The sequence below is a fragment of the Anopheles maculipalpis genome, chromosome 3RL (genome assembly GCF_943734695.1).
Source record: "Anopheles maculipalpis chromosome 3RL, idAnoMacuDA_375_x, whole genome shotgun sequence".
In the NCBI taxonomy this organism is placed as follows: domain Eukaryota; kingdom Metazoa; phylum Arthropoda; class Insecta; order Diptera; family Culicidae; genus Anopheles; species Anopheles maculipalpis.
This window is the reverse complement of record NC_064872.1, coordinates 11643404-11668284: the sequence shown is the minus strand read 5'-3', so window position 1 is coordinate 11668284 and position 24881 is coordinate 11643404. Positions and strand designations below refer to the sequence as shown.

General features: G+C 44.5%; 2 protein-coding genes across 2 annotated transcripts in view; both read left to right on the top strand.

Annotated features, from left to right (window-relative positions):
- LOC126560407 (methionine aminopeptidase 1D, mitochondrial) overlaps window positions 1-24881 on the top strand; it is a 312884-nt gene that overhangs the window by 35810 nt on the left and 252193 nt on the right. The gene's annotated exons all lie outside the window — the stretch shown is intronic.
- On the top strand, window positions 1624-14909 carry LOC126564931 (uncharacterized). Its single transcript, XM_050222057.1, has 4 exons — window positions 1624-2028; window positions 10064-10389; window positions 14378-14475; window positions 14575-14909. The coding sequence occupies exons 1-4, from the start codon at window positions 1637-1639 to the stop codon at window positions 14848-14850; spliced, it is 1092 nt and encodes a 363-aa protein (XP_050078014.1). The 5' UTR covers window positions 1624-1636; the 3' UTR covers window positions 14851-14909.

Genomic DNA, 24881 nt, shown 5'->3' with positions numbered 1-24881 from the left:
CCTCACCTGATACACTTCCTGGACAAAAAACACCAGCAGTCTCTTAGTACTGGGGTTGGCCGATTGAAGATTGAAGGGTTTCGGACCTCAAAATAACCGTTCTAGGTTTACGATTCAGCATCAATTCGCCAATCGGTTCGGTTCGGCTAGCCGTACGCTCTGCACAGGCTCGAACGATTAGGGCATTTGTGAGTGGAAAAAATGGCTTCGAAACAGGCTTGAAGGCGGGAAATTATTTTATTAGCTCAGCGATGTTCATCAATCTAACGGCAAGGATTGATACAAATGGCGAGACGGTGTGGGCTTGTACCAAAACTTAGTGTAAGCAACATCCAGGACGGGTAGTCGATAGGCAGGTAGGTGTGTAGAATCGAAAGACAACGAATAACAAACGAGCGGATATCAACCCCCACTGACTGAGGCGCAGGAAATTGCACCGGGCTCTTGTCTAGACTGTAGACGATAGGAGATAAATTAAGTTATCAAGGAATGTCTAGCTGTGTCTAGCGGATCGAGTGAGTCCTTCAATCCGGATTATGTTGCTCAAGTTTTATCCACTTACAGACTTCTCGTCTTGTAATTTACGAATATGTTCCCGTTGATAGGAGAGTAGTATTATCAAGCTAAAAATACCCATGCAATCAAATTTGGCTAAAAATCCAAGAACTATGTCCTAACGAAGTATATAATAATGGAAGATTGTAGATAGACAGTGTAGACAGCAAAGCAAATGTGGAGTAAACTTTCACGGCGCATCAGCGCCTCAATGAAAGTCATGGACTGTGACGAGTGAAACAGGAACAAACCTTGCTAACGTGTAACAAGTGACCACCATTAAACTAGGTTAGCCGGCGTTCGTCGCGTCTTGACAAAAAAAAGCGGGCCACAACCGTGGAACGCTTTCTGCTGCTGCGGTTCACCAGGTGCTAATTAGAACAGCATATTCTTGGTCTCTTTTTGTTGGTCTGTAAATTGTTTCCCCGCTTGCAGGACGATAACTTTGCGGCGAGAGTCTTTCCGATGGTGTAGTTACAATCAGACACTTCCCGGTGCAGAACGTTCGTTTCGGTGTGGTGTAGTTGGTGAGATTAAATTGAGAACTTTCGAGAGTAGGTGTTGTGCAATATAGCATGTGCTTCGAATTTAGACACCATCAATAGTCACAACTTTACGCTTACTACATGCAACGGCTAGTACATTATGTAAAGTTTAGCTACACAATTATTTAGTGCCCCCGTTTGCCGATGAAGCTATTCGATACCGGTGTGCTGAAAGAAGCAATCAAAAGCTTTGCAATTCTTGCGAAAGCAAGTGACACTTTAAAAAGTGTTTCAGGGTTCTAAATTATTGAGGGCGGAAGAAAGCAATCGACAACAAATCCCGGGAAATTTGAGTGCTAAAACTGCAAGATACTCCACAAACCGCACAAGCTGCGGCAAGTCCCCCGAAAGCGGGCATCCCCAACAAGACTCGCTGAGAACGCAGCACTGTATCAAAGAAAATTGGTGAAGGAAAAGTTGCATCTTCAGCTCGTACCTTCCCAGCGCCCTTGCTCAACGCCGCGTGCACCGGACAAGAGTGGGTATTGAAATCTGCATCGGATCGGGCGGAGAAACAGGCGAACAGATTAAACGTAATGATGGCCAGTGGAAGTCCTGCCGGACCGGGCTCAATGATGCAGCTGCTGCTCGTTCGGTTGCTGCTGATGGGCGTACTTTTGCTGGTGATGCTCGATGCGGAAGCGGCAGCCGGAAGTGTCCGTACGAGACAAACGACAGCAGCCAGTGTAGCGGAAGCAGACGATAGTAGCAGTGCCGCATCGGACGAACTGCTCGAAGACGAAAGTTTCGAACAAGAGCCAGCCGGCGTTGAAAGCCACAGCCGGTCCGAAAGTGAATCGACAACGGTTCACAGCTGGACGGAGGAAGATGAGGATGCGTTGCGTACCGTCGTCACGGGGACAACGTTGGGCTATAGTGCGGTGGCCACCACGCCAAAGATAGTGCGGCCCTTAAAGCAGCTAAGCCGGTAAGTAATGAGTGTCGCTAGCGCATTGGCATTACGGTTGTTTGCCGATTTCCGTGGACCGATAGTTTGAGATTGTCCTAAAAATCAACAAATGGCACAAATATACCGAAAAAAAGGAGCAGATAGTGCTATTTTATTGGAGCTTATCATTATGCAATTTTATTTTTGTATACAGTTGAAGTGTCTCATTCCGCTACTGCTCGGTTTTTGAAACTCCAGCGTGCAATGTTTATTTATGAAGAGTTGTCTTTGTTAAATGTTTTTAATTTGGTGAGTTGTCCGTTACGATGAAACATATGTGCAGGTCGCACAGATTTCGACGATGTTACCCGTACCGTCAAGCTCGTTGTGCTCGTTGTGCTCGTTGTGCACGAAAACGGTAAGCAAAGTTTGCAAATTTGTTTCACTTTCCAAAAAGCGGCGAATTGCGCGCTATCCGTCGGTCACAATAGTGCAAACACGACACCGACACCTACCGTGTTGGTTGTTTGAGTTTTTCGCTGAGCAAACCAGCAACGATCATCTACTAAAATCACACCAATTCGTTGAAACTCCATCTCGGGCGGGAAAAAAGTTGTTCCATCTCAGGGACAGAGAGGACACACACAAACACACACACACACACACACACACAAAAAACAACTACAACAAAGCGACAAAAGTCTACAAAGCCAGGCAATCGTTAAAATGAGTTTCAACCCCCCCCCCCCCCTCCACACACACACACACACACACGCGCCAGATGGCATCATCGGCGATATAACTATACGATGCACGGATGCAAAACTGCATTAGGCGTACAAAAACGGCATGGCAGGAAAGCGATGGGTGGATGGAATTGCATATGGAATGTGTGTGCAGCTATCTCTCAAATAAAGTTGCCTAATTACTGCGGAAACTATTCATCAACTCCCTTTCACCGAGGGTACGGGTGTTAATGAACTTCGGGTGTCGAGGGCAGCATAGTTCTGGTCGACAAATGTTAGTTTTGGAGCGTATAATCAGTTTCGTTCGGATGTTCGGAACCAGTATACACTGGTATCACCCCGTGTTCATCATGCTTCGGCGTATCAGTTCCCTCCCACACCCATCCTATATATGTGTGTGAGTGTGTGTGTGTGTCTGCAGAAAGGTGTTGAATGGGAAGTTTTATTAATTTCGATATGACCAGAACATGAAGCACTGCAAAGTACACACCGGTGCAGCTATTTGCACAATTATGCATTTTGCTAGTTTATCTACTGTATGAAAGTATTTACACAAACACACAAGTACAACGCAGGTTTGAATGATTGGAATGAAAATTAAATATGAAAATGTGTGATTCCCCCTGAAAAAAAAAAGACGAGGGTCTTCGCCGGTACCGGATGATCAATGAACGATCTGTTTTAATGCAATCCCAACCCCCATCGTCGAGAGTTTATCGCTCGAGAGTGTACGAAATGTGAAGTAAACTTGTCGGTGGAAATATTAACCGCATGAGTTGTAGCAGAAACGCTATTCAGATATAATCCCCTCTATATTACACTTCTATTTATTGAGCTAGTCGTTTGGGCTGGCAGGTGAAACACACTTTCATTGGAGATATTTTTCAACCGTGTTCGACCATATAAACATTCCCGGCGAGGCATTATGAGCTCGAAAAAGAAGCTTAAGCTGGATTAAACTTGAAGCAAAATCTGGCAAAATGTTTGATTGCTTTAAATGTACTTTTTTCGCATCATAGTTTCTCATTCTAAATACACATTGCACACATGTTTCACGTGTGCGTGTTTTGTCTTACTAAACCACCGGATGATCCTTCCCATTTGAAGGAACTAATTTGGTGGACAACAAAGCAAAAAAGCGACTGAAATCATTCCATCAAATGGAACCCATTCTCACTGCTTCACTGCATCAACCACACTTAGAAACTCAGCTGCCCCGGTTTCGCGGTGGGACGAAATCGAAGAACCTTTAGGAATTGGGAGCAAGCTTCTCCCTTAATGCTTGTTGCATGTCACTGGCCATAAAATTGCACAGGAAAAAGTCCAATTAATGACCGACTAATGCATATCCGTTCTTCGGGATGTTCCATTTGCTTGTTTCGGGGTAGGGGGACCTCGACTTGCCCCGGCTAATGTGTCCATCGCAGGACGCAAAATGCTGTAAGCGAGAAACCATACACCGAAGCCCAACTAGCGCAAAAGGGGAACATGTTGACCCTTATTAACAATCGATCACGGGATGAGCTTTACCCAGCAGGGTGCAAAAAGTGTACAAAACTGTGCTTAACGTAATTACAGTACTTGCCAGCCAGCCAAGCGGCTGGGGAGTGCCTCTGGGCTTACCGACGATGACGATGATGCTCCTCGTCCTAGCAACAGTGGTTTAAATAGCGTTCTCCCTTTGTTTTAGCTCCCAAAACAAAAATCAACTACACCAATCAAGTAGTTGTTCGCGTTGCGGATCGGCGGTGAAGCCAGAACCGATCGGAATCGGGCGGTGGAATTTATTGTACTAACATACCAATTTGCCATTTAGTAGATTGTAGTCTGGTCGATTTTTTTTTTTTGCGTGCGAGGTGAGTGTGTTTGTTTGTTTGGAATTTGTGATCATGCATGAATGTAAGCCTAAAAAAGCGATTCCCACTCCCAAACGTTTGTACGTTAGATTGAATTTAAATTTATGATCGCTGGGAATTTAATGTGTACCGGATACCCTGCAATAACAAACATTAAACTTGTACTGAGGACATGGGGAAAGATAGCAGTCAAGGGAGGGCCAGACAGGGATAGAGAGTTCTAATAGTGCAAAGCGTTTCTCTTTGACCACTTCTTCCGTTTAGGTCGTTTAGTAGCACCCAGCGACTAAAGGCTGGCTTGGAGGTCCTAGTGTTTGGTAGCCGTTTTGTGTGTGTGTGGTTTTTTTTTCGGACTCCAAATGACGGTACCGTGATTGTGCGCCATAACATGCAATTGGCGCGCGCGTGGTTTTGCGATACCATTCCATGGGCACCGGCAGTATCCGGCGAGCTGGCGTTGGTGTGTTGCTTGCTGAATTATTTCACCCCGCATAATTTTGCAGCGGATATTCAATTGCACGTGTCCCGCGTGTGGGGCTCGCCGCCAGGGACAGCGCAGTACCACAGCACCACAGCTTACTCAAAGTCCTTGACGGGTTTAATTTGTGGCAGCAAAAACTTACATACTAGGTTGTGCCCCTTGGTGCCGGGGTTGAGATTTAAATTAAACCGCTTAATTTGACAATTACAATCACTGGCCGGGCGGGCGGGTGTGCTAGTGTGCAATGTCCGGACCGGAAACCCATCCCGAACTGCCATGTTCCGACGGGGGTGGGTGTAAAAGTTTCGCAAAAAGATCTATTCACCCATAGCATAATTTGCACGCACGATCGGTCAAACCAATCGCGCTGGTAGGCTGTATTTAATCCTTTCATCCTTCCCACTATTTGCCATTAGCCTGCAACAAAAGTAAGGGTAAAACAGCACTGGAGAGAGAGCGAGAGAGAGAGAGAGAGAGAGAGAGAGAGAAAAATCGTGGATCGCAACTGCTTCGTGTGAGCTTTTAATTTTAATTATGCCGTACATTTATTTATTACACCATTCAAAAGAATTGAGTGCTCACAGGGCTGTTCCAGGGGGAGGGGGGGGGGGGGCGTACATTCGAGGCCCGGCAAAGTGTACAGCACCGGGGACACAAGGGTCGGATAACTTTGAAACATTTCAACCTTCCCGAAGCCTTGTTGTGATGGATAGGGTGACAAAAGGCACCATCAGCAGCGTGGTTACTGGGGCACTGGGTGGACAGGAATTAATTTTTATCTGATAGCAATTGAAAATTGATATTCATTCGTTGTCTTCATGGTTGGTACCCTACCCCGGTTGCTGTCGTACAATGCCAACCCGAAAGTCAAATCGATTGCACAAATAATATATGAAAGCACGGGGTCATAGTTCATTAATTCAAAATTGTGTCCGAAATTTGCTGCTGGGTGCCAGGGTGGGTAAAAATAATGGTGACCAATCGAGTGCACTCGATTGCTTTCATCAATCGCACAAGAAAACAAACAGACGAACAGTTTCGTACGAAAATAATGTTACACCTTATGGTACGGGGAGGATCGAATGGGATCCCAAGGTTAACATATGAATCATCAGCTGATCATGGTGATCTTGAAAAACACAATTTAGTTCTAGTTTCTGGTGTTAGGTCAACATTGACTAGACATTCAAAAAATGTAGAGAACATCCCTTTAAGGGCTTTTTTAAACTAGCGATTTTTGTGTTCCGATTAATTCCTTTTTACTCTGCCATTAAATGTATTGTAGTTAGTGTTGGATAGAAAGCTTGGAAGATGTACTAAGTATCACGTCGTCCCATTAAAATCAGCAGATACTAAGCAGCCTTCAATAAGTAGCTACGTCTTCAGAAAATAGTTCTTTCGTTACCAAAAAGCTCAGCCTCTTCGAGCCTAAGCTCCAAAATCATTTATTTTTGTTTGCGAAATCCTGTATCAAGTTAACTTAAATTCGTTGGAAGTAAAAATTCAAGCAGTAAACTTGATTGCAAATCTTGATTTGAGTTGTTAAAATATGTATTTGCAAATAAATTCTCCAATCATAAAAGCTTGTCGTTTACAACGGCGAACCTCTTGTTTCATATCTTCAGCACCACACTGTAACCAATAAACGCGCTGTTGCCAGCAAAATATTGTTAAGATACAGCGGCTGGAGGACACAAAATAATTAATCCATTTGCTTAATGCTGTCTGATCTGGGGTCCGGTACAGATGAAACCATTTCGGCCCGGCCTGCCGTACCAATTTTTTGTACCTTTTTACCCGCACCCGCACACCACCCCGTATCGAAGAAGGGCAACCGATATGGTTCATACCAGTTTTGTTGCTGCTTTTATGCTCCGGGGTCGTGGTTTGAATTTTTCATGCAAGAATTCATACACGCGAACCCTGGGTGGACCGTGTTTGCGACCCAAGGTCAGATAAATATAAATTGAATATCATTTGAATTGCATTCATCTCATAATATGGGTCGTAATTTCATTCGTCCCGGTTGCTTCTGGTGCTGGGCGAATGGGTAAAAATGCATACTTTTCCATTGAAATGCATCCGGCAGTGGTAATGTTAACAGTTAAAATCAGACCATGTGCGCGGACCAAGAGCCCTTTCGGTCGAGGGTACACCGGGCGCCAGGGTGCCGAAGCGCGTCGTAAATAAACAGGTGAAATATTTATTGAATATTCAACGTATCACGCACGACCCTTGGATGCAGTGACAACCGACGCATCTGGTTATTGATCCATCCCGATGCCCAGTGTACCTTCATTGGCTGCAGGCCTGTAATGGAAAACGATGACGAAAAATTGAACATGATGTGTGCGCTGCTCACAGTCCGCACCATTCCGTGGAATTGATCCTTCCCGCTGCGTCCTTTAGGGCAAACAAAAAAAAAACCTTTTTTACCAAGCGTGTACCTTTTCATTGGCGGGCAGAGATATGCAGGACGCATGCAAGATATTAATTATCATTTTGGTTTTCCAATTTGCTGCTGTAACTGTAATCAAGAACCTTTTACCAGCGGGACAAAATGGAACGGGCAGCACAAGCTCAAAGAGAATCGAAAAGTAGCGATCAAGTCGCGTGGGGTAGGCCGGGCAGGATGGCAATCTAGCTGTGCATATTTCATTCAACCCATTCAGCTGACATGCACGTATCACGGGACAAAAAAGGCACTAATTCAAAGAGCGTCCGTGTTGCGTCAATACCATTTCGTCACTCGCAAATAAACATGCACTAAACTCATAAAGCCATAGTGCACCGACGGGCACAGCCTCATGCATAACGTGTAATCATAATCACGCTTTTGATGAAATTAGTGTCGGCCCTGTTTGAGGGGAAGACCTGGCCGTGAGTTTGTACGGGTCCGGATGGATTGGACTTTCGGGAAAGTTTAGTCAAATTAATTACTTTTATGATGTTATTTAGGGACGAGAGTTTGTGACTGTGTGTGTGTGTGGTGCGCACGTTTTCAAATTGCATCCGTGTGCCTTCATGCAAAGCATTGCAGATTATCCAGTCGATTTAATTTCCGTCAGGCTTAAACCGGGGACTTTTTGAAAGCGCCGAAATGCGTACCAGGAAGTTTAGGCAATATCAAACGATATGCTTGTGTGGGGGTAGCTTTATATTATTACTCACGTAAGAATGTTGCTCCATATGTTGGGAAGGGGTTGGGTGTGTCTTTCTTATCTTACGCTAGAATGTTTCCGTAATTGGTAAGGACTGCTCCGAATTCATTTGTTTCAATTTAGTCTTATGTCGGGCGTTATGGGGAGCACCATTTAACGGGGTGGCATGTGTGTCTATGTGTGTGGCTTATAATAAGATAATCCCAGGGAAGGACACAGGAGACCAAAAATCGATCGAACGATTCTGGCATTAGTGTGCCACCCATTCCTGCAATTTTTTTTGTTCCTTCCTTTTGCTTGTTGCTTATCACAACACGGTTTTGTGTGTGTTTGTTTTTTTTTTTTTTTGGAAGGGCACGTACCATTGGCGAAGATCCGGCACATTCCGACGCAACATTATCAATTAACATAACCACAACATGCACGCATCGCATCGTACACATACATGTGTTCGGTGAGATGGAAAAACCTAGCACGGCCCACCACGGACCTTGCCTTTCCGCCCATCTACCGATAAAGAGCGGTACCGACCGTTTGGGACCGGCCGTGTGTGATCCTTTGAACTCAAATCAGGATCATAATCTAGACCGTTAGTCTCACCCCATAAAATGATGATATTCGCGGTGGCTGGAGCGAACGGGCTGGCTGGCGCGATACGAGCCGGCTAGTGAGTGTGCCGTGTTATGTCCATCCTAATGTCCCAATTCCCCATTTGGTATTCGGTTTCGGTTCGGGTTCGGAAAACAAGGGAGAGGTTTTTCTTTCATTAGCCTCATTAACTCCTCTGCCACCGAAACGAAACGAAACGAAACGGGGGTGCGGCAAACATTTGTCCGCAGAACCGCAGTGAACCGTAATGAAGCGCTTTGGCACGACCCCGGAAGTACCTTCAGGAGATTTAGTCCTCGTACAACCGGACCGTCCCCGGCACGCTCGCAAGAAGCAAGCAAATGTGGCACTCGGGAATGGAGGTTGCGTTACGGGTCATTGCCATCGCCGGTCGGCACTCTTCGTGTGGTACATTCATTATTTCTAATAAAACAATTTGAGAAACTGAATTAAATTTTATTTATTGTTATTATCGTTTAATTCTGTTTGCGCTTTATCTTTAGCTGCTCATTGCCAAAACTGTGCCGACCGTTCTTTAGCTCGGTACAGCTTCGGGTATTCGCAGTGCAACGGATTTGTCTTTGCTTGTGGTAGCAGTTTACGGGAGACAGAAAAGTTGTGCCGTTGGATTAGAGTCAGCGTATTGTCTATGCTTGTCATTCGTACTACGAATGAGCGGCGCTGGTTTCAACGTAAACGGTTGGCTATAATGCTGTATGCTGTTAATACTATAAGCATAATAACAATCATAAAAATATTGTAACCTTTGACTTTTGCACAGGTTATGTTTAGGTCAGGCCTTTGTTACAGTTTGCCTGTAAAGGTACTGTACTGAAGAGAGTTAATTTTTGAAATGTGTAAATATGTTTCCAACTTTAAGCATAAACTTTATGAAAAAGCTTAACAATTTTATGTGAGGAAATTCTTTAACATGCACAGCAAATTTATTATTCTTATCCAGTTGCGTACATTATCTGTCTGCACATCACAGTGAAGCATTTTTAGCTAAACATTCTCGGATGTCAGCTCGCGTTTCCGGCTGAAAGATCCTTCCTTTTCCTTAACACGTTTGCCAGATTGAATGTGTCTTTTCTATTGGGTTAACTCGTTTCCACCTTTTTTTCCTTCTCTATTCCTGCACGCCCGTTTGTGTTACGGTTTCGGCGTTCTGTTCTTCGTGTTCGCGAATTCTCGGGCCCTGCCAAACACCACCGGCTGCAGCTATGAACAGGGCTTGGAAGACTACGACGAGGCAGCGGATCGTGCGGAACGCGAGCAGCTGGCAAAGGCAAAGGAGCAGAGCGTGCAGCAGCAGTACAACAATATGGTGAAACCGATGCTGACATTATTTAATGTGATAAGCACAGTTTTATCGTCCGGAAGATCAATGCGCTCGATGGTATCGAGCGGAAAGCCGGAAGTGCGGAGGACGATAGCCACCGATGACGACGGCAATCCTGGTGACGGTGGCAATAAAACGGAGATCATCACTTTTGGCGAAAAATCAACAAGCGGCGCCAATGGCACCGGTGGAGGTAATGAAAATGGTAATGAATATTTTGAATGCCTAGCATATTTCCCGAATGCAGCAGCATACGGTACGGTTCGGTCGGTGGTGGTTGGGGCTACGTGCACTGCTGAGGGAACGCTTTTGCTAATGTTTGGCCGTTTTGGCATAACGTGCGTGCCTGTCTGCTTGCCGGCTTGCGAAGGAAGACACTTGCAGAATTCAATGAGACGCTCGCTACCGTAGCAGCTAGCCTACGGATATCCTTTACCACAAATGCTCCATTTAGCTTTATCCATGACATTCGGGAGGGCAAAAAAAAAAAAAAAGGAAGCAAACCATGCTTCCACATCGTTCGAGCACCATAAAATATGGCTTTTGCATAAGACGAGGAAAAATGGTTGGAAATAATGGATTTTTATTAGATCCTTTTATGACCGTTGGCAAATATTTTCAGCCAGAGACATTAAGTTATTTGGGTGCCCGGTATTGATGTGCTTGTTTGATCCTGGGTGCAATAAATACATGTTTCCTGTTCAATGTTCTACTACAACCAGAAGTGGTGTAATTAATATGCTTTTCCCAAGAAGAGATATTGAAGGAAGTAGCTTCAAACTAGAGGTTAAAAAATATCTCAAAGGTTAAACAAAAAATGTCGTCTACTACCTACAGTTTGTGATTTAGTTTTTAGTGCTTATCACTTTCCTTCTGTAATGGATGAATTCCCACAATTTTCACATACGCACACACACTAACGTGTGGATGGCATTTATAGCTGTAGAGAAAAAACCATTTTCCTGCACTACCATTCATCATTCAGCCAACAACATACCTTTTCGTGTGATGAAAGTAGAAATAAATTGAAAAACTTTAAAATATTCGTTCCATCCTGTACGTTCCATGCGCCCATGTGAGGTAAAAATCCTTCTGCTGCTGCTAAAAGTTCAGGAACATTTGAATGATTCTATATTTACACACCATGACCGTCGCCTTCGATCGGTGGTGCTGTACGACCCACAAGCAGTGCAATGCAAAATTCCTCATCAGTTGACGATAGGAGAAAAATAATCTTCTTTGCTCGCATATGTGTGCTTAACCACAAAAAGCAAAATAACAAAAAAAAAATGTAGCACAAAAACCCTCCGCTCTACACCACCACAAAAAAAAAAGAATTAAGCGCCACATCTCGCTTTCCGTCAGCAAACGAGCGTTAGTTTTCACCGGAGCCTGATCTGGAAATGAGATAAAGTTACAAATTAAAAACTTTCCACCAAACCATCACGAATGCATTCACGGTGTCATGCTTTATGCTATTACTTACCGTCCACCAGTCCACCAGGCTGTGGGATTTTCTACCGTGCAAAAATTGTCGAAAAGGAGCGGACAGTTGTGTACGGGTGCGGGGGAATGCGGTGGTAAAAATAAAAGTAAATTTTTGGAAGCTTGATTTCTGCACTGGGAGGACTTATGTCAGGGGAGTTTTCCCACGTACGTAGGGGTAGCAGCAGTGGCAGGTCAAAGAATGTGGCATAAAATTATGCCGCTGGGGTTTTGTCTGAACTGTTTGGTTAAAAAGCTGCATAAACCTGCATCTTGCACTAGGGGAAAAAGTAACGGAGATGGTTGAAAAGTGAGTAAAATATTTTATTCATCTTATTCAACAGCTAAAGAGATTCTCTTTGTTGAAAAATACCGATATTATTAATAACTTATGTTTATTTCCCTTCAATGCGCCATATTTTAACAGAACCTGAATTGAAGTGGTAATGCCAAAATATGTTTCCAATGTATTTGAAGCAATTACGGCTAAAATTGTGTAACAGTTCATGTGTGTAGAAATAGAAGAATTCTTCAAACTGTGAGGCTTGTCCCTGAGTCAAGAGGTTGGATTGCACTACGGAATCAATTGCTGGTAGCTGTTTTTACTTCCGATTCAAAATCGAAATTGCTGTTGATGCCGGAGTAATTCTTCATTTCCTCAAACAAAATTAGTATTCGATCTGTAACACAAATTTATTTATTTATTCGAAACAAACCCATTTCGTTGATTCTGTTCATTATCATCGTCTACTCCAAAGCTTAATTTTGATCCTTAGCTTTCCTTCAATTTTCCACTGTATTCATTATACGTTGGTTTCATAATTAAGTTGCACAAATACCATTTGTTTTTATTAATTTGTTTCATTTGTTTGTGAACATTTGCCTTGTTGTGCCTTGAGCTCCCTTTCGCATGGGACAGAGGTGCCTGGCACACTTAAATGCTTTTTGGCTAACAATCCAACGATATGGTACATTTATGACATTTTAAACTGTGATGTAGACGTTGATAATGAAGCAAAAACCAAACGCAAATTAACGAAACGGGTTTACTACCATAAAATAAACAAATTTGTATCACAAAACACAGAAATACTTTTTTGTTTGTGAAAATGAGGAATTACTCGGACATCGACAGCGATTTAGATTTCAATTTTGAATCTCAAGTAAATACAGCTACCAGCAATTGATGTGCAGTGCATTCCGGATTACTCCAGAGTTTCAGCGGAGTTGCTCCGGAAAAAATGAGGACTTACCCATCACTTCTTTGCGCTGGCCATCGAATGGATTCAAAGACCTGCTGATACCACGTAGTTGGATAGTCAATCCTCACTACGGGGGAACGATCTGGATGTGATTTGCACCCCAGCCCTGCCGTGTGAAGGACCGTTGTCACCCCAATCAGGGATTAGAACATCCAAATGTCTTGGACAAAACGAACAATGTGGTCTAAATCGCGTACTCCAGGCCGACTCTAAAAGGGAACATATGAATTTTTAAACGAAAAACTTCAACCGCAGAGCCTTATCTCGATTTTCTGTTAGCTAAGCGGAGTCAAAACCAAAAATGAACTAAGAAAAATCAATTGTGCTTCAAAAAATTTTGACCAAAAATTCACATACCTGACTTACGACAAAACGTCTGAGTTTGACAAGAATATTATAGAATGCTTCTTGAATGTAGGATTCTAGCAAAATGAAATTTATTGAGTCACAGTTAGAAGCTCCAATTTGACTGTTCCTCAATAAGAAAGCATTCTACGATAATAGATCTGCAAATATGCCAATGCTATTTCTACGCTCTTACATTCCACCCCTCGCCAAACAAAAACTTTTGCATTTTCAATCTGCACAGCTGATTAAACCGTGCTAAACGTGCGATTTGTGTTTCATTCCAGAAACAGCAACCGCGGTGACAGGTGGACGATACATTAAAGGCGATCCCCTGAATGGCTACTACGATTTCGTGATCAGCGAAGGATCGTACAAGTTTTGGGTGGTGATGCAGGTAGCTATACGCGCTTTTTAACCGTTCGGCCCTAAAAAACCGTTTGCATTTGGCGAATTTGCCGAAGTAATTGAGTTTGGCCACACTCACACACAATTCAATGTACCAACGCATTTCCCAATTTTCTTTTTTCGTCCCTTTCTCTCTTCTCTTCCTTGTGGCAACAATGCAACGCTCATTTTCGGGTATGCCGGTTGGGTTTTCTCCCTGCACAACACGTAGCTCTTCACCGCTGGTCTCGTGCTGTACGCCACCTTTGCGGCCATTTACTACTCGAAAGTGAGCCCACTCACGTCGGATTACGATTATATCGATTACCTGAACGGGGCGCGTTCGTTTGCCGGTGGACGTACGATGGCCGGAGCGAGCGGGGGCACGCTATGGGATACGGTGGTCACTAGTCGGTGGTTTGGACCGGCAGCCCAAACATTCGAGATGGTCATGCACGCGATAGAAAATGCACCAAAGTAGAAGCAACAGTCCGGGATCGCATTGATATGAAACATTTGACGCATTCGATGAGGGCGAACGATGAGTCCTTGAATGTTTTATCTGAATGTGTGTCTCGGGAGGAACGATGGTCATGGATATGGGATAGGGCATTTATTTTCTTAACTTTAACTGTAATTGTCGAAAATATAGCATTTAACTCTACCGCAAACCCTTTGCATACTTATCGAATCGACGACCGCACTTTTCCACAGCTACCGTTGAGGGTCGCTACATAAAAGGAGATCCCTTGAACGGGTACTACGATTTCATCATCAGCGAAGGGTCATACAAATTTTGGGCAGTTTTCCAGGTGAGTACGAAACGGTGTGACAATAGCCACAATTGCATTGCGATAGATCTGGGTTGTACGGGCGGATTGGTACTGATGAGAATGAATTGCACATTGCAGCTCGTGACGGCCGCCGTGGTCATTTACTCTACGCTCACCGCCATTTACTACTCGAAAGTGGCACCGCTTACGTCGGATTACGATTACATCGATTATCTGAACGGTGGCCGTTCGTTTGCCGGTGCCCGCCCGCTAGACGGCACAGCGCGGGCCTCAGCAAGCGGTAGACGGACGTCGGGATGGAGCTGGGATAGTCTGTCGACCAGCAGCTGGTTCGGTCCAGCTGCACAAGCGTTCACGATAGTGATGGATGCGATCGAACGGCAGCCTAAGTGATGCATCTTGGATGATGGGACAGGAATGTGTAAAAACGTAGCGCTTGAAATTTCTATGAAATATCCGAACATGGTGATTTTAGTGACAGAGTCTAGGCCAGAAAATAGCTTGGATATTTCATTTCAATGGAAAGATCTACATGTTTTTGCATACGAACGGAAAAGGGGAATTTCTTAACCAATTTACACGAAAAATAACTGGAGGAACATGTACAGCGCAAGGCTTATATTAAGGCATAGACATGAATTAAGGAGAGTTTTCACAATCCTATGTATAAAGAATTTGTCAATCACATTTTTTTCACCAAGGTCTTTATCGGTTCAAGATATGAAGCAACTAAAAAGATGGCAACCATATCCAAAGCTTCAAACGCTAGTTGCTAATTCTTGATTAAACTACCATTCAAATTAGTTAAGGCCACTTCCAACGAACATATTGACCTCCAAATAGGTAACTAAAAATAGCAAAACATAATAAAAGCTTTCTCGTATCGGTGGATAAAGGATAAAAATTGCCACTGTCAGCTGGCAGCAGATGTACATTCCATCGTGTGTTGGCCGGTAGATTGTAAATTTACATTTTTTAAAGTAACGCGCTCCGGTCCGCCTCGTACATCACTGCCAATTACAGCCGTTTTCCAAAGCTTCCAAGCGGCGAACCTAACCAAGCAAACAAAGTCGTAGAAGAATGGGAACGGAGCAAAAAAAAAAAATTAGAACATTGTTTGTCAAGAACGATGGTCGTGAAAGAAAAAAAAACCCTACATACACACGGGTGTACATGCAGGACAGCAGCGAACGAAATGTACGAGGATAAACGAAACCTGGCAGACGCGTTTTTGGAGTTTCGGAGCTTTCGTAGGAAACAGGCGCCCTGCAAGGTAACGAAGGGCCCGCCGTTGTAGGACAAGAAATTAATTTGATTTTTAATTGGTTTTATAATCGAACCGAACACAAACAATCGAAACCCGATGTGCAAAACCGTGCGGCTCGGTACGATCGTTTCATGTTGATGTGTGCGTGTTTGGGGCAAGAACGCGAACCACTCGTTCGGAGCGCCCTAGCGATCGTGTGCATCGCGGTGGTGAAAGTAATGAAGTAATAACGATTCTTCCGTGGCAAGCGAAAGCCGCGGTGCGATTGGAATTTGACGAAAGAGTTTTAATTATTCTCGTGCGTTCAAAGCGGAGCGTTTCCACGTGGGCAGTACTCCATCCAGCGGTGTTCGATTGAACCGGTCCGAACGACAAAACCCGGTGGCTCAACCAAGTAATCACGGTTTGAAGTGGCATACTTTTTTTTTTTGCTGCGATCACAGGAAAAGGGAAATGAAGCTTTGCGGATCAAAGATCTGATAAATTTGCACCAATGATCAGGAACGCTCGGGGTTCAGGGACTCGGCTACACTAGACCACTTCGCACGGGTAGATCGTGGTGAAGAAACAAATAACCGACTGACGAACCGGGTGCCGGTGAGTTCGTACAAGTGTTCAGCGAAGAAAATAGATTGCTGTAAACAATTATCCCGACTTCTGCCCCACTGCACCGAGCTATTGGGGTTGAGATTGAGCGACGGTTGGGGGTGCTAATTGAATTGGAGCTAGATTGAAATTGCGGTAAATGAATATGACACGTGTTTCCGCGACCAGGTACTGTGACAGATTGGGTAAATGGTTAGGTAACAGTGCGGGGTGTATGGAGTTGTTGGAATTACGCCATTAAATGTAATTTGTTCGAAAAGGGAGAATGGATAGACATGGGAAAAATTTATCTTGGTTAGAATTTTGTTTTCTGTATTTGGTTTAACTAAATTTTAATAAGTTCAAAAATGCCCTAATTATACTACTTTCGTGACCACTTTCCATCATCGACGAGTTGTTTGTGCACGAACAGATAGAAATCTACACCGAAAGCACACAACGCGACCGCGACCTCAAAGCATTCTTCCTACCAGCCAACCGATTCGTCCCTTCTGCCAGTGCCCATTTCGCGCATACCCGACAGCCAAGCGTTAGAGACACAGGACTAGATGGAAAGGATGTTTTTGCAATCATCCTGACTTTTCAATTAATCAAAACCTTGTTAAGTCAGGCGACGCGCTTTGGTGGTAACCGGAACGCCTTCATGCGCGTAATGAGAGAATTGGATTAAAAATTCGCACCCTCGTCAAGATTTGGCGGCGGGCCATAGGCAGTGGGCGGGGGCGGGTGATGGTATTTTGTGTCCCGCGCGGCTTACAAACTTTTAACCAACATCACCGTCAAAATTAAGGCGTACGGAACATGGCACAATTTTTTATTTTTTGTTGCTCGTCTTCTTCTGCCCACCAACCAACCCCCAAACTTCCGGGAACTGCCACCGACAGTGCCCGGAATCGATCGGTGAGCCGATGAAAACGCTGATGATAACGACACCGACGATAATGATGCGCGAGTGTCATCGCCGTTGAGTGTTTGGCGGAATAAATTGAATCACTCCCCGTCGGCAGATGCGCTTTTCGTGGGCACGGATGGTGACATCTAATTTGTTATTTAAATCATTTCTGCTTCAACGGGATTGTTTTTCGACTGTTCTAAGGTACACTAAAATTTAAAGGTTTTTAAACATTTAAACACCGGTTCGGTTTTCGGCTTTCGGTGCTAAACCATTGTTGTTTGCGGTAGAGAGAGAGACAGAAAGAGAGAGTTTTTGTGAGGAGTTTTGGTGGACTAGAGTCGAGTGAAATTTTGACAATACTTCAAAGCACGAGTGAAAATATTTGCCTAGTCGCGCCGCATCCCGCACGGTCTCTATCTTTCTCTCTCTCTCTGGTCCCTGGTACCGGCACGGCAAACAAATCTATCATTCAAAGAAACGAAACAAAGTTACCGGTCACAGGCGGAACATAGAATGCATAAGCTGGCCGTAGTTGTCCAGCTGGCCCTGTGGCCGTGTTGCCGCAGTTCGAAGGTTGCTCTAGCTATCCTTAAAATATTTACACTGTCAACATCCGGTCCGATGGGATCGGCAAAGGATCAGGGCAGGGTTCGTAAAATTTATGACCGTACCAACGGATGATGACCGGCGGCTAGATTTTGTGCATGGGCTCGGCAAAGGTAAGGTTATCATCGGCTGGGATAAAATCTACATTAAGGGATATTTTGTCGTCGGCTCCGTTTGCTGACTCCGGTGCTGTGGTTCGTTCGAACGGACCAGACCTGTGCTGGGCTCGGCGAGTGACAACCAGCGTTCCCCCTATGCCAAAGCCGTCCTGCAGTTGGTGATTTATACTCGTGCGCTTAATGGTAGCTTCTTTCATTTTGGGAAATCATCATATTTTAATGAATCACGTGGAAAATGAAGTTCCAAATCGGTTACGGTAAGCAAATTTGAAGTCAAACATTACGCACCCGCAACGCGCACACGAACACCCGCACACTCCGTCAGGTTGAGAAAGGCAGGAAACACCTGACTACCACGGTGACACTAATTACTCAAGCATGTATATTTATTTACTTGCAAAATAGCGCCAGCATGCAGCATGTTCGGGTCGGGGTTTTCGGGGAGGGGGGTGGTGGGGGGGGGGGGGGGGGGGTTGAAGCTACCCTACGACCAGATGTCACGGGATTTACCGATTGGAATCTGAGGAAATTTAGTGCAAAAGTATGTTAATTGTTACGGTTCGATTGTAGCTGGAATTAGAATGAAAATTTGATTGCAGTCCGCCTCGCCTCGAGGCCGACCGTATATGCCCGGTGGCCGACCCTTGTACGCCGGTTGGACTGGCAGCCTGGCAATGGCTCATTGCCATTGCCAGTGTCGGAGTTATTTTAGTGCGCTACGAATTCGAGCTAAAACCACAGCATCCGCCCGACGTGCACGTCCCTCCACGCTCCGTCCGAGTGCGGTGATGGCGGCAGACGGATGCATTCTACCAGGCACAGAAAACTAATTTCATAAATTTCGGAGTCCTTCGCAACGGTAGGGAATGGAATGGTCGTTGGGTTTTGCCGTGCAAATCGGACTCGGAGGTCAGACTCAGTAACATAATGCTATTTTAAGTATGTGCAGATTGAGGTTTTTGCTGAAGTGAACACACCGTCGGCCTCGAGCTCTCAATCACAACACGCTGTTGTGATTGAGAGCTCCGCAGCTGTGTGCGGCCGCGTCAGGTAAAATGGTAAATGATGTTGTCAAATTATAATCAAGCTAGGTTCTGTGTGGAAGTAAAGAGGGGAGAGTTTTTCAAAAAATACGGTTGTATTGCAATTACTTACAGTTAATAACGTAAAGGCGTGCAATTTTTGGAATGATTCAATTAGTTACATCGAATTTTATTCATCAATGGAGTAATACGGAGTTATTCAAGGTGTGATGAAATCGTTACGGACTTTAAGTTTTCGCATTTTGATGGATTGATTTTTTTTAAATATATAACGGAGTCCCAGTCAAAGGAGGTTTTGATAAAGCTGGGACAGGGATGTAGAATGTTGAATTTTACAAAATCGCTCAAAAATCACTAAATAAAATCAAGTGATATTTGACAAGCTTGGGGAATGTTTGACACCGTAAGGGAAGGGCATTAACATTTTTTGCATTTCATCCTCGAAGGGTCTGTCGTTAGCGGCTTCCTTGATTTTATTTTACCCATAGTTGGATAGTTAGTTCAGTACCCAGTATCCTGCTCAGGTCTTCACACGGCAGCATTGAGGGTCAAATCCGATCATTACGATTATCCCATACTGGGTTTGACTATCTAATAACGTACCAGTCTAGTCACTCTAGACTTAGATAACGAAGGATATGCATACTCTTGGATAAATGAGTTTTTAACGTAAAAAATCTCTTTCAGATCGTCCAACAGACTTTCAAAATTTTTTTCCAGAAACATTACGCACTTTCAATCAAGGGAACGCTAGTTCCAATATTAGTTACCAATTTGAAAACGTAACTGTACGTAGTGCGCTGCATCTAGAGGCTAACGAAGAAGCGCTGTTGTAACCAGATCATGACGGAACCCTAACCTATACTTTTGTGTTTTTTTTCGGTACTCTTGGTGAATGGGAAACCGCGCTAAAACTGTTATTCTGAACCGCCGCAATGATTTGATGTTTCAAATGCCTGATCGTACTAGTTGCCAGTCTAAAATTCAGTCCCGATAGGTTGTCAAAATTTGGAACGGAGGATCCCTGCTTTGTTTTGTTATTTTTTTTAAGACATTGATTAATGATTATCCATTTTTTAAAACTAAATTTCTACCTTATTGGCGAAGCTATGAAGCATCTCACAACGCACCTCAGTAATCATCAAGTAGTTTGAAATTAGGTCATGCTGACGTAAAAAAAAACAAATATTTTTTTCTCGGTACTCCTCCGATATATTGACACGACGGCGTCCAGGAATTCCGAGCAGCAATTTTAGTTCACCACCCGTAAGCCCAATGAATGATAGCATCCCGCACAGTGTTGCATCTCTAGCGCGTGGCATTACTAAAGGTACCGTTCTGGGACAGTTCTTCAGGAGCGAAGAATCATGCAAAACGGAAGCATAAATCAAGGCAGCATCGAATCGAGCGAAGGCAACTGGGCACCACACGCAATCGCAATCCCTGATCTTATTGTGCGCTAGAAAACCGTTTTATTCCATTGAACTCCGGGCTCGAGCGAGAACTGGAGCATCGTAGTATCCCGAAACACAAAAACCTTCTCTCCCGCACCTGAAGCTCGCGAAGGCGCTACCAGAACGGCCGCGTGTCGAACGGCGAACCAACCAAAACGGCTTGGGAATGGTCCCGCGTGTGCGGTGGTGTGCAATCATTCTGCATCAGATAACAGTGTTACAACAATGGAATATGGTAAGAATTATGGGAATAAATTAACTCGCGCCTGGACATTACGGCACGCAAACCGGGTGGGAAGTGTTCGCCGGCGTTGCGTCCCGGTCAGCAGAACTGCTGGCGTCACTGATGGGGCTGGGATGATCACTGGGGCAGTATTCGAACGGGGACGACAGTTTGGGATGAAACTGAGATGATGAATTTTTCGCGATAACATAATGCGCCGGTACTGCCGCCTGATCTATCAGCCATCAGACGTTGGGGCGAATAACGACAGCTAAGGGGTTGTAGGTTTCCTGCAGCGAATCTGGACGTCATCAGTCTGGTTAAAAATAACGGAAGATGAATGATTACTTGCTGAGCTGAGGAATGAGGTCACTATTGTGCAGCGCGTCGGTTTCGTTGGAACCGAACCCGGCGATACGGTACAGGGTGGATAATATTGTAGATCATGGGTTGGTAAAATAAAATTACCCTCATTCTGGTTGTGGTTGGCAAAAAAACGCCTCAGAGGTTGTAGAATGTCATAATTTCCTTTTGGATGCGTCGGGGGAAAATGGGAAGGAAACTAACAGTGACGGAGATGCTGTCCCTGCGAGGTTTAACGATCTAAAAATAACTACTTCCTGTAAAATTAAATTCCAAAGCGTTGCCCGATCATAAACACACAAGAAATGTGCCACTGGGAGAATGGTTTTACCAAGGAAATGTGATACTTTTCTTGTCTATAACTTACTGATTCGCTTTCATTTCCTTGCAGGAATAGTTTTTCGCTGGAAACCGTACAGTGATGCGTTTGATGTCATCACATTTCCATCTCGACACATGTTGAAAGGTATCTTCAATGTAACCATATTACAAATATGCAAAACTTCACTTTCTAGTGCGAACAACTAAAACGACATTACTTCATCCGCTTCATCCACTTTCCTTTGTTTTTGCATCTTTATTGCATCATCACTATTGTCATCATTGACAACATCAGCATCCAGATGATTATTATTGCTGTTGTCATGCCTGTTTGAGATTAATGATTTCAGCAACAACCTAGCATAAGTTATCTATTGTATTATGGTAAACCATTGAGGTATAAAATACGTTTAGAATGGGTACATACCCAACACCCCGGAACGCACGAAATGTGAACCCAAACTTGGGACGGGACTTAAATGTTGCGTGCTCAGCAAAATAAGAGTTCCTTCTCAGACGTTTCCGGCGTTCCTTCTGTCTAGCAGATCCTGGGCTGTAATTCCAATGTCAATGGGGTAGACTCTTGAAAGGGAACGCACTCCAACCGAACAGGTTTCAGAAGGCTGGTTATTTCTGTGTCTCATGTGTGTGCGTTTTTTTGTGTTGTAGCTTCTTCTCCACTGCAGTCTGATATCGCTAGAAGTTGACTCATTGAAGTTTCACTCCGTTGAATGCATCCCCATCGGTCGGTTTGACGCTGCCAGTACTCCAGATGATAGTCCCCCGGTGGCAGTCCGGACACACCTTCCCTGAAAGCGGAGCACAGGTACTGGAGCGATCCTAGACACGGTTAGAGCGTAAAAGTAGAACCCCATCGAGCGAGGGCGAGCTTTTGTTTTACCAATCGCGCTTTGTGACGGCTGTGCACAGTTATGCGAGTGGCGCGTAAGAAAGTGTGACTGCTGGCGGCAAGAGGCGTTCGTGCTCGGTTGATTCTTTGCGTTTTACACGATACACGTTGCACGATGTGTGTAAAGGCGCCGCAGCGCTAAACGCGACGATGATGAAATCGGAGACGATACAGAGCTTAATCACTTACGTACCATCGCTCCCGATGTCTGGTCCCTTCCGCGGATGGGGGATGGCCGGAAACCGGCCGGGAGTGGAATGAAACGGCGCGTAGGAGACGTGATCTATCGCAAGTTGTTTCCGGTAAGTTGTCAGTCGATTTCTTCGCTTTGCCGTGGCGTTGAACTCGGCGCAAACGGTGAAAAGTAGCATCTTTAGAGAAATGTTCTTTTCCACGCTGTGCTGGTTTACGGTTTTGCAATCCTGTTGTAAGACAATGTGTTAGGAGAAGGACTGTTGTCGATAAGCAGCATAGACGTGTGGCCGTAGGGAATGTGACTTATTGACGCGTGGTCGATTAAGCAACGCTTTGCTCGATTGAGACTAGGTTCACACAAATGCGTGTAATGTGGTAAAATGATAGGGAAGAATTAGCAATGAAAAATGAGCGAATAGTTAGATAATAATTTTTTATATTTAATGTGAACTGTGTGGAGGATCCTCCAATCAATTTAAATACACAATTCATATTAAAATAATAATCAAATTCTGCATTCAATATCATTATCATTCAACAGTGATTGAAATCATAACCCCATGCAGGAGTGTTTACTTTAGCAACATTTGTGCAATTGAAAAATGCAGATCATTCAGCACGGCTAACACCGCTATCAATTACTCGTTTATGCTTTGCCAAGTACTCCATTTAGATAAATTCATAATTCCATTCATTAGTCGAGCGGCAGATGATTATTAAAAATTACTACAAATTACATCGCTTCCAAACGCGCGCCACATTAATGGGAAATTGATCCAACCGATTTGCACCTGCACTCACACGCTTTGCAGCTACTATGTCATTTCCGCTGCGATGCACTTTTCCCGGCACGGGAACTTCAACCGGGGTGTTTGTGGCCGATGATACCGATATATTGTGCTGCGCTACAACCATTTGCATTAGCATCCTTGCATCGAATTCCTTTCAGGGGGTTTTCACCGCACGAGCAAAATTGCGTGGTCGGAGTGGGTTGGCGTGTAGGTAGGTGTATGTGTCTATCGTGGGGAAAGTAGTGAATAGTTACCGCATAATAAAGTTCTCCCAAATCTGTGCAGCACTAGAGCGGCAGAGCAACGGCAGAAGGGACCATGGGGAGGGGAGGAAAAATTACGCCAACTCTGATTTGCCGCGGATCGGCGGGACGATTCCAGAGTGCAAGGCAGGTGTGACGGTTAGCTGTGGACCAGCGTACGTTGCAACGCTTTTATCCCGCAGCAACAGGAAGCAAATGGCAGGAGTGACGGGACGTGTATTGGGATGGAAGCCCAAGGTAGATTCTCGCACCGGGACGTGGAAAGACCGCGACAGAACCGTGCGGTTCACGTACATCTCGATGACGGTTGTGAATGCAACGAACCGCAACGCAACGAAGCCAACTGACTAGGCACGGCGCCGCTCAACTATGGCAACGAAGAACGGGGCTCTTGCGACGGTGACGGCAACCGTTCCAACGGTACTCATAATTTGTTCCCTGTTCATTATGTTATTTATTTTCGCTTCAGCTTTTCGCTTCTGCCAGCGAGCACGCAGTTACCGGAGCTATATGAGGCCTCATTCCCGGGCCGTGATTCGATTGGACGTGCACTACAAAATCGTCATCGCGGTGTCTGTGGTCACCGAGGCCCCAGAGCACCGAGATCCGCCAAACATCATCCGGCTATACGTTGGAGGCTTGGCACTTTTCTAGCCAGAGAACGAATCCGCTAGTAGCGACGGACGACTTCTTGAGGATTCTTCGCGATGCAAAAGAAGATTTATGGCCTTTGCTGGTGTATGACGGCATGCACATGTTTTGAAACAGCGGTTGAAAATGTTGTCATCATTAATAGGAAACAGTGGATAGATAGAATAAATGAGCAAGGATCGCTGCAGAAGAGATAAGTAGAGGGTATTCGTCCTCTTAACTAAAGATTAAAGACTTTGAAGCGTTAATTATGACGAAGGCCACTTTCATCATATAAAATTAAATATTCTGTTTTTTAAGATAAAATTAAGAGAATGTCACCATTTAGGACAGTCTAAGCTGATGATAATATTCTCGCTAAGAGTCGCCGCGCATATAGTGAGGAGTAATTTTCTTTTCAACTAAGTGATTATCAACAAGTCTAGTAAGCAATTCGATGGCCGACGTGACCTAACAGCGAAGGAAATCCGAATTGAAAATCCATTACTTGAAGCACTTTCTACGGAAGTGTAAAGTAAAAGTAGCTTTTCGGATGATCAGGTACTGGAAGCATTAAGTATGGGAATTTAAATTCATCTTGATGTAGCTTTTCCGAACCAATATCGAATTCAATCTTATCACGCTCGTCCGCAAGGTTTGCCGAGCCATGAAGCCTTCTCTTTTTTTCTCTGCACTCGCGTAAAACACGTGTTGGGGATTGTCGTTGCTAAATTGTGC